This window comes from Leptodactylus fuscus, chromosome 6 (genome assembly GCF_031893055.1).
Source record: "Leptodactylus fuscus isolate aLepFus1 chromosome 6, aLepFus1.hap2, whole genome shotgun sequence".
Taxonomy (NCBI): Eukaryota; Metazoa; Chordata; class Amphibia; order Anura; family Leptodactylidae; genus Leptodactylus; species Leptodactylus fuscus.
The window spans coordinates 185,661,371-185,673,374 of record NC_134270.1 but is presented as its reverse complement, the minus strand read 5'-3'; the positions used below and the strand labels follow the sequence as shown (position 1 = coordinate 185,673,374).

At 48.6% G+C, this 12,004-nt stretch overlaps 1 protein-coding gene across 1 annotated transcript; it reads right to left on the bottom strand.

Annotated features, from left to right (window-relative positions):
- Window positions 1–6,118: 6,118 nt before the first annotated feature.
- Window positions 6,119–8,001, bottom strand: CNFN (cornifelin). The gene is made up of 3 exons (XM_075278958.1): window positions 7,896–8,001; window positions 7,148–7,284; window positions 6,119–6,550 (listed from the first exon to the last, which is right to left on the bottom strand). Exons 1-3 carry the CDS (start codon window positions 7,999–8,001, stop codon window positions 6,461–6,463), a joined length of 333 nt encoding a protein of 110 aa, XP_075135059.1. The 3' UTR covers window positions 6,119–6,460.
- Between the last annotated feature and the right edge of the window lie 4,003 nt (window positions 8,002–12,004).

The following is a 12,004-nucleotide window of genomic DNA, read 5'->3' as shown; positions in this document are numbered from 1 at the left end:
ATCCTCTTATATTAGGGGAGGTCTCCTAGCAGTGATCCTCTTATATTAGGGGAGGTCTCCTAGCAGTGATCCTCTTATATTAGGGGAGGCCTCCTAGCAGTGATCCTCTTATATTAGGCGTGACCTCCTAGCAGTGATCCTCTTATATTAGGGGCGGCCTCCTAGCAGTGATCCTCTTATATTAGGGGCGTCCTCCTAGCAGTGATCCTCTTATATTAGGGGCGGCCTCCTAGCAGTGATCCTCTAATATTAGGGGTGTCCTCCTAGCAGTGATCCTCTTATATTAGGGGCGACCTCCTAGCCACAGTGACCCTCTTATATTAGGGGTGACCTCCTAGCAGTGATCCTCTTATATTAGGGGTGTCCTCCTAGCAGTGATCCTCTTATATTAGGGGAGGCCTCCTAGCAGTGATCCTCTTATATTAGGGGCGTCCTCCTAGCAGTGATCCTCTTATATTAGGGGAGGCCTCCTAGCAGTGATCCTCTTATATTAGGGGTGACCTCCTAGCAGTGATCCTCTTATATTAGGGGCGACCTCCTAGCAGTGATCCTCTTATATTAGGGGCGACCTCCTAGCCACAGTGACCCTCTTATATTAGGGGTGACCTCCTAGCAGTGATCCTCTTATATTAGGGGTGTCCTCCTAGCAGTGATCCTCTTATATTAGGGGAGGCCTCCTAGCAGTGATCCTCTTATATTAGGGGCGTCCTCCTAGCAGTGATCCTCTTATATTAGGGGAGGCCTCCTAGCAGTGATCCTCTTATATTAGGGGCGGCCTCCTAGCAGTGATCCTCTTATATTAGGGGCGGCCTCCTAGCAGTGATCCTCTTATATTAGGGGTGACCTCCTAGCAGTGATTCTCTTATATTAGGGGCGGCCTCCTAGCAGTGATCCTCTTATATTAGGGGCGTCCTCCTAGCAGTGATCCTCTTATATTAGGGGCGGCCTCCTAGCAGTGATCCTCTTATATTAGGGGAGGCCTCCTAGCAGTGATCCTCTTATATTAGGGGCGGCCTCCTAGCAGTGATCCTCTTATATTAGGGGCAGCCTCCTAGCAGTGACCCTCTTATATTAGGGGAGGCCTCCTAGCAGTGATCCTCTTATATTAGGCGTGACCTCCTAGCAGTGATCCTCTTATATTAGGGGAGGCCTCCTAGCAGTGATCCTCTTATATTAGGGGCGGCCTCCTAGCAGTGATCCTCTTATATTAGAGGCGGCCTCCTAGCAGTGATCCTCTTATATTAGGGGCGGCCTCCTAGCAGTGATCCTTTTATATTAGGGGCGACCTCCTAGCAGTGATCCTCTTATATTAGGGGCGACCTCCTAGCAGTGATCCTCTTATATTAGGGTCGGCCTCCTAGCAGTGATCCTCTTATATTAGGGGCGACCTCCTAGCAGTGATCCTCTTATATTAGGGGCGACCTCCTAGCAGTGATCCTCTTATATTAGGGTCGACCTCCTAGCAGTGATCCTCTTATATTAGGGGCGACCTCCTAGCAGTGATCCTCTTATATTAGGGGTGTCCTCCTAGCAGTGATCCTCTTATATTAGGGGCGACCTCCTAGCAGTGATCCTCTTATATTAGGGGCGACCTCCTAGCAGTGATCCTCTTATATTAGGGTCGACCTCCTAGCAGTGATCCTCTTATATTAGGGGCGACCTCCTAGCAGTGATCCTCTTATATTAGGGGTGACCTCCTAGCAGTGATCCTCTTATATTAGGGGAGGCCTCCTAGCAGTGATCCTCTTATATTAGGGGTGTCCTCCTAGCAGTGATCCTCTTATATTAGGGGTGACCTCCTAGCAGTGATCCTCTTATATTAGGGGTGACCTCCTAGCAGTGATCCTCTTATATTAGGGGTGACCTCCTAGCAGTGATCCTCTTATATTAGGGGTGTCCTCCTAGCAGTGATCCTCTTATATTAGGGGCGTCCTCCTAGCAGTGATCCTCTTATATTAGGGGTGGCCTCCTAGCAGTGATCCTCTTATATTAGGGGAGGCCTCCTAGCAGTGATCCTCTTATATTAGGGGCGTCCTCCTAGCAGTGATCCTCTTATATTAGGGGCGGCCTCCTAGCAGTGATTCTCTTATATTAGGGGCGACCTCCTAGCAGTGATCCTCTTATATTAGGGGCGACCTCCTAGCAGTGATCCTCTTATATTAGGGGCGGCCTCCTAGCAGTGATCCTCTTATATTAGGGGAGGCCTCCTAGCAGTGATCCTCTTATATTAGGGGCGTCCTCCTAGCAGTGATCCTCTTATATTAGGGGCGACCTCCTAGCAGTGATCCTCTTATATTAGGGGCGACCTCCTAGCAGTGATCCTCTTATATTAGGGGCGACCTCCTAGCAGTGATCCTCTTATATTAGGGGAGGCCTCCTAGCAGTGATCCTCTTATATTAGGGGCGACCTCCTAGCAGTGATCCTCTTATATTAGGGGTGACCTCCTAGCCACAGTGACCCTCTTATATTAGGGGCGACCTCCTAGCAGTGATCCTCTTATATTAGGGGAGGCCTCCTAGCAGTGATCCTCTTATATTAGGGGTGACCTCCTAGCAGTGATCCTCTTATATTAGGGGTGACCTCCTAGCAGTGATCCTCTTATATTAGGGGCGGCCTCCTAGCAGTGATCCTCTTATATTAGGGGTGACCTCCTAGCAGTGATCCTCTTATATTAGGGGAGGCCTTCTAGCAGTGATCCTCTTATATTAGGGGAGGCCTCCTAGCAGTGATCCTCTTATATTAGGGGCGACCTCCTAGCAGTGATCCTCTTATATTAGGGGCGGCCTCCTAGCAGTGATCCTCTTATATTAGGGGCGTCCTCCTAGCAGTGATCCTCTTATATTAGGGGCGACCTCCTAGCAGTGATCCTCTTATATTAGGGGCGTCCTCCTAGCAGTGATCCTCTTATATTAGGGGAGGCCTCCTAGCAGTGATCCTCTTATATTAGGGGTGACCTCCTAGCAGTGATCCTCTTATATTAGGGGTGACCTCCTAGCAGTGATCCTCTTATATTAGGGGTGACCTCCTAGCAGTGATCCTCTTATATTAGGGGTGTCCTCCTAGCAGTGATCCTCTTATATTAGGGGTGGCCTCCTAGCAGTGATCCTCTTATATTAGGGGCGACCTCCTAGCAGTGATCCTCTTATATTAGGGGCGGCCTCCTAGCAGTGATCCTTTTATATTAGGGGCGACCTCCTAGCAGTGATCCTCTTATATTAGGGGTGACCTCCTAGCAGTGATCCTCTTATATTAGGGGAGGCCTCCTAGCAGTGATCCTCTTATATTAGGGGCGACCTCCTAGCAGTGATCCTCTTATATTAGGGGCGACCTCCTAGCAGTGATCCTCTTATATTAGGGGAGGCCTCCTAGCAGTGATCCTCTTATATTAGGGGCGGCCTCCTAGCAGTGATCCTCTTATATTAGGGGTGACCTCCTAGCAGTGACCCTCTTATATTAGAGGCGACCTCCTAGCAGTGATCCTCTTATATTAGGGGTGACCTCCTAGCAGTGATCCTCTTATATTAGGGGTGACCTCCTAGCAGTGATCCTCTTATATTAGGGGAGGCCTCCTAGCAGTGATCCTCTTATATTAGGGGCGGCCTCCTAGCAGTGATCCTCTTATATTAGGGGTGTCCTCCTAGCAGTGATCCTCTTATATTAGGGGTGACCTCCTAGCAGTGATCCTCTTATATTAGGGGCGACCTCCTAGCCACAGTGATCCTCTTATATTAGGGGCGACCTCCTAGCAGTGATCCTCTTATATTAGGGGAGGCCTCCTAGCAGTGATCCTCTTATATTAGGGGTGACCTCCTAGCAGTGATCCTCTTATATTAGGGGAGGCCTCCTAGCAGTGATCCTCTTATATTAGGGGCGGCCTCCTAGCAGTGATCCTCTTATATTAGGGGAGGCCTCCTAGCAGTGATCCTCTTATATTAGGGGTGTCCTCCTAGCAGTGATCCTCTTATATTAGGGGAGGCCTCCTAGCAGTGATCCTCTTATATTAGGGGCGGCCTCCTAGCAGTGATCCTCTTATATTAGGGGTGACCTCCTAGCAGTGATCCTCTTATATTAGGGGCGGCCTCCTAGCAGTGATCCTCTTATATTAGGGGCGGCCTCCTAGCAGTGATCCTCTTATATTAGGGGCGGCCTCCTAGCAGTGACCCTCTTATATTAGGGGCGACCTCCTAGCCACAGTGATCCCCTATACCAGTCCCGGCCACAGTGATCCCCTATACTAGTCCCGGCCACAGTGATCCCCTATATCAGTCTCGGTTACAGTGATCCCCTATATCAGTCCCGGTGACAGTGATCCCCTATACTAGTCCCGGCCACAGTGATCCCCTATATCAGTCCCGGGCATAGTGATCCCCTATACTAGTGCCGGCCACAGTGATCCCCTATATCAGTCCCGGGCATAGTGATCCCCTATACTAGTCCCGGCCACAGTGATCCCCTATATCAGTCCCGGTGATAGTGATCCCCTATATCAGTCCCGGTGACAGTGATCCCCTATATCAGTCCCGGTGACAGTGATCCCCTATATCAGTCCCGGTGACAGTGATCCCCTATATCAGTCCCGGTGACAGTGATCCCCTATATCAGTCCCGGTGATAGTGATCCCCTATATCAGTCCCGGTGACAGTGATCCCCTATAACAGTCCCGGTGACAGTGATCCCCTATATCAGTCCCGGTGACAGTGATCCCCTATATCAGTCCCGGTGACAGTGATCCCCTATATCAGTCCCGGTGACAGTGATCCCCTATATCAGTCCCGGTGATAGTGATCCCCTATATCAGTCCCTATGACAGTGATCCCCTATATCAGTCCCGGTGACAGTGATCCCCTATATCAGTCCCGGTGACAGTGATCCCCTATATCAGTCCCGGTGACAGTGATCCCCTATATCAGTCCCGGTGACAGTGATCCCCTATATCAGTCCCGGTGACAGTGATCCCCTATATCAGTCCCGGTGATAGTGATCCCCTATATCAGTCCCTATGACAGTGATCCCCTATATCAGTCCCGGTGACAGTGATCCCCTATATCAGTCCCGGTGACAGTGATCCCCTATATCAGTCCCGGTGACAGTGATCCCCTATATCAGTCCCGGTGACAGTGATCCCCTATATCAGTCCCGGTGACAGTGATCCCCTATACGGGTGCCAGTTATGGTGACCTCTTGTACTGTTAGTGACGGCTGCTGACTGACATCTGCCATGTGTAGGGCTGACTTAAAGGGGGGCTCTAATAATAAACCTTCATCATGTCTCTCAGCTCTGCTCTATTCTCACAGTCGGTGCACCGACCCCGCCGCAGCCATCGCAGTGTGACTGGTCGTCTCCATTCATTGCCAGTAGGTGTTATAGAGCAGCGGGGACTGAGGAGGGGTCTCACTACAAGCTCTATGGGTGCAGACTGTGGAATACACCCCCAATTAACCATGTCCTGGCCATATGGAGCTCATTTCCTTACAGGCCACATGGTTCTACTTAAAATATCTGCACTACACAGTCTGTGATCAGACATTCCTGGCTCGGGGTAGAGGAGGGCCCCATATATAATATATACATACAGACCACCTATAGACTGACCGACCCCGCACTGCAAACTGCTATTCTCTTAATAGTGACCCTCAGGTCAGTCCCAGCCCCTGTAGGGTTAATGATGGCCACTCCCACCATGATAACAGCACATCAGGGTAGTGCTGGTATACGGTATATACTCTCACCAGTATATGATATGTATTCTATATACAATCCTATAATGTCCTATAGCTGACCACTAGAGGGCGACATTGCTAACCCCAGTATATCAGGATAGTGCTGGTATACGGTATATACTCTCACCACTATGTGATATGTATTCTATATACAATCCTATATTGTCCTATAGCTGACCACTAGAGGGCGACCTTGCTAACCCCAGTATATCAGGGTAGTGCTGGTATACGGTATATACTCTCACCACTATGTGATATGTATTCTATATACAATCCTATATTGTCCTATAGCTGACCACTAGAGGGCGACCTTGCTAACCCCAGTATATCAGGGTAGTGCTGGTATACGGTATATACTCCTCCTCTGTAACAGATCGCAGGTCTCACCACTATATGATATTTATTCTGTTTTATTATAATCATATATTATACTGTGAAAATACATAAAGATGTCACAAACATAGCAAAAATACATTTATTAACCTCAGTCACATGACAGGAGAGCTGCGTACTGCAACGAGTGGGGCTCCGCTGTCAGACTACACGTCCCAGCATGCCCTGACAGCCTGTATACATAGGTTATATGGAGAGATCAGCCAATCTATAGGGGCACACTGGAGGTCATGTATGGATGAAGGGGTCAGAGGTCACTCTGCTCAGCTCCAGGGGTCTTGCAGCGTCCTATTGAGTGAGATAAAACAGTCCATAGGTGCAGTAGTCGAGGTCCCTGCGGCCAGGTTAGGTCCTTTGCTTCAGCTCACGAGCCATCTGACAGAGGGTGCAGTATCCGCAGAACGTCAGACACACACAGTCGTTGCAGATACTTCCCTGGAACACAAAATGAGAAGGTGGTTAGAGAGGGAAATGGCCCCCACATGACGCAGAGACGTCTGGTATTACTGGTCAGTGAATGGGGATGAGCTGCAATACCACAGACAGCCTGTGGGCAGGGGTGGCGCTATTTCTGGAGTAAGGGAACCATCATTCTGCACAGCCCCTTGTTCCATCAGAAGTATACATGTGTCTAGTATTCCAGTCCTCTTCATAGAGGTTAATGGGCCGGCAGTACCACGTACAACCTGAGGCAGGTGTGGCGCTATTTCTGGAGGAAAGCCTCAATATTTCTCTAGTTCTCTATAACCCTTATAAACAGATGTCACCAGTAATGCGATATCCAAAGCTGATCTTCTCTGATAGCTCTTCTACTGTTCTTCTACCATGTTGGGGTCTTGTGGCCGACCCGAGGAGACTCCGGGGCTCTGACATAGTAATCGGATTCTTAGATCCAGCAAAAGGAGAACCCCCTGGAGGAGACTCGAGGACCGCTCTTGGCCACAAGGGTCAGATAATCCACATCCCACGTGTGCACCCCCTGGAGGTCCCATGAGATCACACAGATATGGCACCCTCTTAGGACAGACTTACCGGGATGTGATATCTTTCTCTAATACCGGTCCTCATGGCGAGCATAGTGCCGGGAAGCATCGGCAGGCAGCAGCACTCCCCGAAATCTGAGGCCACTCTACAGGCCAGAATACAAGGTACAAATGTACCACAAAGACCTAGGAGAAGACACAACACATATAAATACATACACATAGAAGCTATATGGTCATGTCATGGGTCTGTAGAAGCTCTGTCCTCACATGATCACGTTATGGTCCTGCAGAAGCTATATGGCCAGGTCATAGAACTCTAGAAGATCTGTCCTCACATGGAAGATATATGGTCATGTTATGTTCTTGTAGAAGCTCTAGGGTCATGTTATGGTCTTCTAGAAGGTCTAGGGTCATGTTATGGTCTTCTAGAAGGTCTATACTCTTACATTTAATCTCTGTGTCTACGCTATGGTTTATTAGTGTGGTCATGTTATGGTCTTGCAGAAGGTCTACAGTCACATTTTGGTCACATTTACGCTCTGCGCCTACACTTTCGTCTACTAGATCCAGTCTTTCTCCATCTACGACATGTTTTTGCTGCTCATGTGGACACCTTCACCCATGTTTGTATACTGCTCTACCACGTCAGCAGTCTGCTGGCCATGTCAGTGTTATCTTAGTGGTGTCAGTGACTTTATATAACTTTGTAGTGAAGGATTCAGGGTAACGTTACTACATCTGTATCACCAGATCGGAGACTTTTTTGACAACCCCCGTTCCCTGTGAAGACTTACAGATGCCCATGTCTTCGCAGCAGTCCATGACGTCAGAGCTCCACTGGCTGGAGCTGGTGGTATATCCCTGCATGGCCTGGGGCTGAGAGGCGACTGGGTAAGACATTGTGATCTGTAAGAGAAGAAGACGTGGCCATATTGTGAGCAGCCGCTAATCTGGGCAATTACTAGGTACAGTACAAGCTCCGATCCCAGGAGAGCGACACGGGCTTGTTACCAGGAAGAGGTGAGAAGACTGTTATCAGTGCCAGGCCCTAAGGAGGTCGGAGCCATGGCTGGGGGTGGGCAGGGGGCTTCATATAATCCTTCTGTCACATCTGCAAGCCGCCATACAATCCTCTAATAATGATATCCCACCCCCATACCCCCTGGGACCCAAATGGTCACAAACAATTAGGGATACACATTGTTTATCGTCGTCGTCGTCAGAGTTTCTCTAGTCCACAGTTGTAACAGGACGTTTCAGGGTTCCCCTTTAATGCCCACACCCCTTATAGATGTGCTAGTAGTATATAAGCTCCCCATGTATTGCCCCTCTACTCCCCCTCATCTGCCCTTGCCTCTAGGGGTGCACTTTGGGGTTTCATGGTTCCATTGCAGACCGCCCCTCTTCTTACTAGCCCGGGGGTCGATACATCCTCTAGTTATATAACCATAAAGAGTGCAATCTGTCTCCGATACTGCGGTACGCGCAGGGCGCGGCGCCACGGACTGTTTGCCTTCCCATCAGCAGGTGGCGGTCAGGAGGGGAGTCAATAGAAATGGAGGTGAAGCCAAATATAATCCTTATCCAAAGTCGTGTCCACGTGGAGTTAACCCCTTCCAGGCACACACTAAGACGGCTGCAGTGTCATGGACTTGTCTCAGGTAAAGGCGTGTTCACACATTGCAGACAATCTGTTCTATACATGTGAATGGGGCTGTGTGAGGAGCTGGTGAGAGGATCTCTGCAAAGTAACAGAGACAAGGAATCTGCCCCATGTGATTATACTCCGATAAAGGGGAACCCTGCAGGAGCCACTCTCTGTAAGACTCTGGTCACACCCTATTACTGGACAGAAGCCACAGCGCTCTGCTGGAGCCATCGTACAACACATCCAGGGACATTACATTATACTATACGTCCCTGCGCCCTGGGAGATTCTATATCTTATAGGGCGCTCCCCCTCACAGGCCGCCATGTTGGCTGCAGAAATCTGCTTTTTTTCTCCAAACAATAATTCACATTTCTTGCTTTGTATTTAGACCAGGTCTGAACTATAACCGCGACTCAAGATCCCCGAACTGCCCTGCTACTCCTTCCCCAAGGAATCGCGGCACGTTGCGACTCTGAGGATGCTGCAACTGCTGGTCGCAACAAGACGTCCGATCTCTATTACACTTCTTCTACAGAACCTTCTCTCTGTCCTATAAATCTGCAGCCGCTCCAAGCAGTATACACTTTGCAAAGATCCTCTAAGAATGCTGAATAGATAGAATAGTAACAGGAGAGAGCCCTGCGCTGGGCCCAGGAGCTGACACTTACCTGTGGAGCTGGCTCAGGTGAGGATGCTGTGTGAACAGTGACTGAATAGGTGCAGCTATTTATACAGGTTCTGGGAGGACAAGGGTTGGTGGTTGTGACACTCCCCCGCTGACTACCTCTTCTTTTTGTCCCCCTTCCTGTCAATCTTCTGCCGCACCCTTCTTCCTTCCTCCATCCTCCTCGGCTTATCTTCTCGCTGACCCTTCCTCTCGGAGGTTTCTTGGTGATACCCGGTAATTCTGACATCACATAGAACTCGATTTTCTAGTTTGTAAGTCAGATGAGGACAGAATGGAAATTCTGTTTCCAAATGTTCACACCCGCTTACATAGAGAGAGCTACATTGTATATACTGGGAGACACAGACTGCCACCCCAAATTGTGAAGGGGTCACCTGTGGTGGTGGGCTTCATAGAAGATGGCAATGTGTATGGTATATGGTGGAGATGCAAATCTGCTCTGGGTAAGAGGGCGCTCTTCTCATAGATCTCTAGTCTTCTAGGTGGAGATCTTCATATAAGACAGTATGTATGATATATGATGGAACTAGAAATCTACTCTTTATAAGGAGGCGCTCTTCTCATAGCCCTCTGGTCTTCTGGGGGTTGATCCTCTTAGAATATGGACAGTATGGAACTAGAAATCTCCTCTGTATAAGTGGGCGCTCTTCTCATAGACCTCTATGATCTTCTAGGGGTGGTCTTCTACTTGGAGATCTTCATAGAAGACGGACAGTATGTATGATATATGGTGGAACTAGAAATCTTCTCTGGGTAAGGGGGCACTCTTCTCTTAGACCCCTGGTCTTCTAGGTGGAGATCTTCATATAAGATGGACAGTATGTATGACATATGGTGGAACTAGAAATCTGCTGTAGACAAGGGGGCTATATTCTTATGGAGGTGGTCTTCTAGTAGGTGGTCTTCACAGGAGGTGGACAGTATATAGGATATAGGGTGAAACAGAAATTGAGAATGGCAGGGGGTAAAGTTGTGGTGAGGGGCCCTCTATTTGTGGCCCCCATGTTCCTGCAGACAGATATAGGAGCCTGGAGGTCCAGAGTTGTCCTCCACTGCCACACCTGGTGGAAAGTCTTCACTATCTGGTGAGTTTATTGCATGGAAACAGAATCTATGGCCCAGAGAGGAGATGTTTCTGGGTAAACACGAAGACCATTTTTTTAATCTCTTACAGTCCCTTCAAAAACCAGGAGGACTTGATGGAGTTTTGCCCCCGGACTGTCGGAGGGGCCGCTGTCGTTCCACCATGACCTTCATTCATCTCCTTCAGTTTTCCGTTCATTGAGACATTGAAGTTTCTGGATTGTCATCTCCTTCAGTGACCTGATCATGACTTCTTGAGTTTTCCTGGTTTCCTGTAAGTTTAGAAAGTTGCTGCACCTGTTTTACTATAGGGGTAGAGAAGACACAACAATGACCATGAACGGATCAGGGTCCTGTCACTTGTACAGACACGTTTCTGGTGAGGAATGTCCATTACCATTGCGGCCAAGCTCGCTGACTTGTACTTACACATCACAGCAATTCTTATTTTGGGGTAAACACCTATCTTACATCGCAGAGGAGTGGCCAGGGCATCAAACCAGCAACTTATCCTTCACCATCATCACTATACAGAACAACCACGTAGACACCTAGAGCTGTGCAGAAGTACAACCATGTACAATGATAGACACCTACAGAGCTGTGCAAAAGTACAACCGTGTACAATGACTGCCTGGTGTAGACACCTATAGTACTGTGCAGAAGTACAACCGAGTACAATGACTGCCTGGTGTAGACACCTACAGTACTGTGCAAAAGTACAACCGTGTACAATGACTGCCTGGTGTATACACCTACAGTACTGTGCAAAAGTACAACCATGTACAATGATAGACACCTACAGAGCTGTGCAAAAGTACAACTGTGTACAATGACTGCCTGGTGTAGACACCTATAGTACTGTGCAGAAGTACAACCGAGTACAATGATAGACACCTACAGAGCTGTGCAAAAGTACAACCGTGTACAATGACTGCCTGGTGTAGACACCTATAGTACTGTGCAGAAGTACAACCGAGTACAATGACTGCCTGGTGTAGACACCTACAGAGCTGTGCAAAAGTACAACCGTGTACAATGACTGCCTGGTGTAGACACCTACAGTACTGGGCAGAAGTACAACCGAGTACAATGACTGCCTGGTGTAGACACCTACAGAGCTGTGCAAAAGTACAACCGTGTACAATGACTGCCTGGTGTATACACCTACAGTACTGTGCAAAAGTACAACCATGTACAATGATAGACACCTACAGAGCTGTGCAAAAGTACAACTGTGTACAATGACTGCCTGGTGTAGACACCTATAGTACTGTGCAGAAGTACAACCGAGTACAATGACTGCCTGGTGTAGACACCTACAGTACTGTGCAAAAGTACAACCGTGTACAATGACTGCCTGGTGTATACACCTACAGTACTGTGCAAAAGTACAACCGTGTACAATGACTGCCTGGTGTATACACCTACAGTACTGTGCAAAAGTACAACCATGTACAATGATAGACACCTACAGAGCT

Bases quoted from the DNA above. Each gene is read 5' to 3' on its own strand.
- CNFN (XM_075278958.1), bottom strand. From the start codon at position 8,001: ATGTCTTACCCAGTCGCCTCTCAGCCCCAGGCCATGCAGGGATATACC. The intron at 7,285-7,895 runs GTAAGTCTTCAC...GTCTTCTCCTAG, and splicing joins CTGCGAAGACATGGGCATCT to GTCTTTGTGGTACATTTGTA. The intron at 6,551-7,147 runs GTAAGTCTGTCC...TTTGTGTTCCAG, and splicing joins GAGAAAGATATCACATCCCG to GGAAGTATCTGCAACGACTG.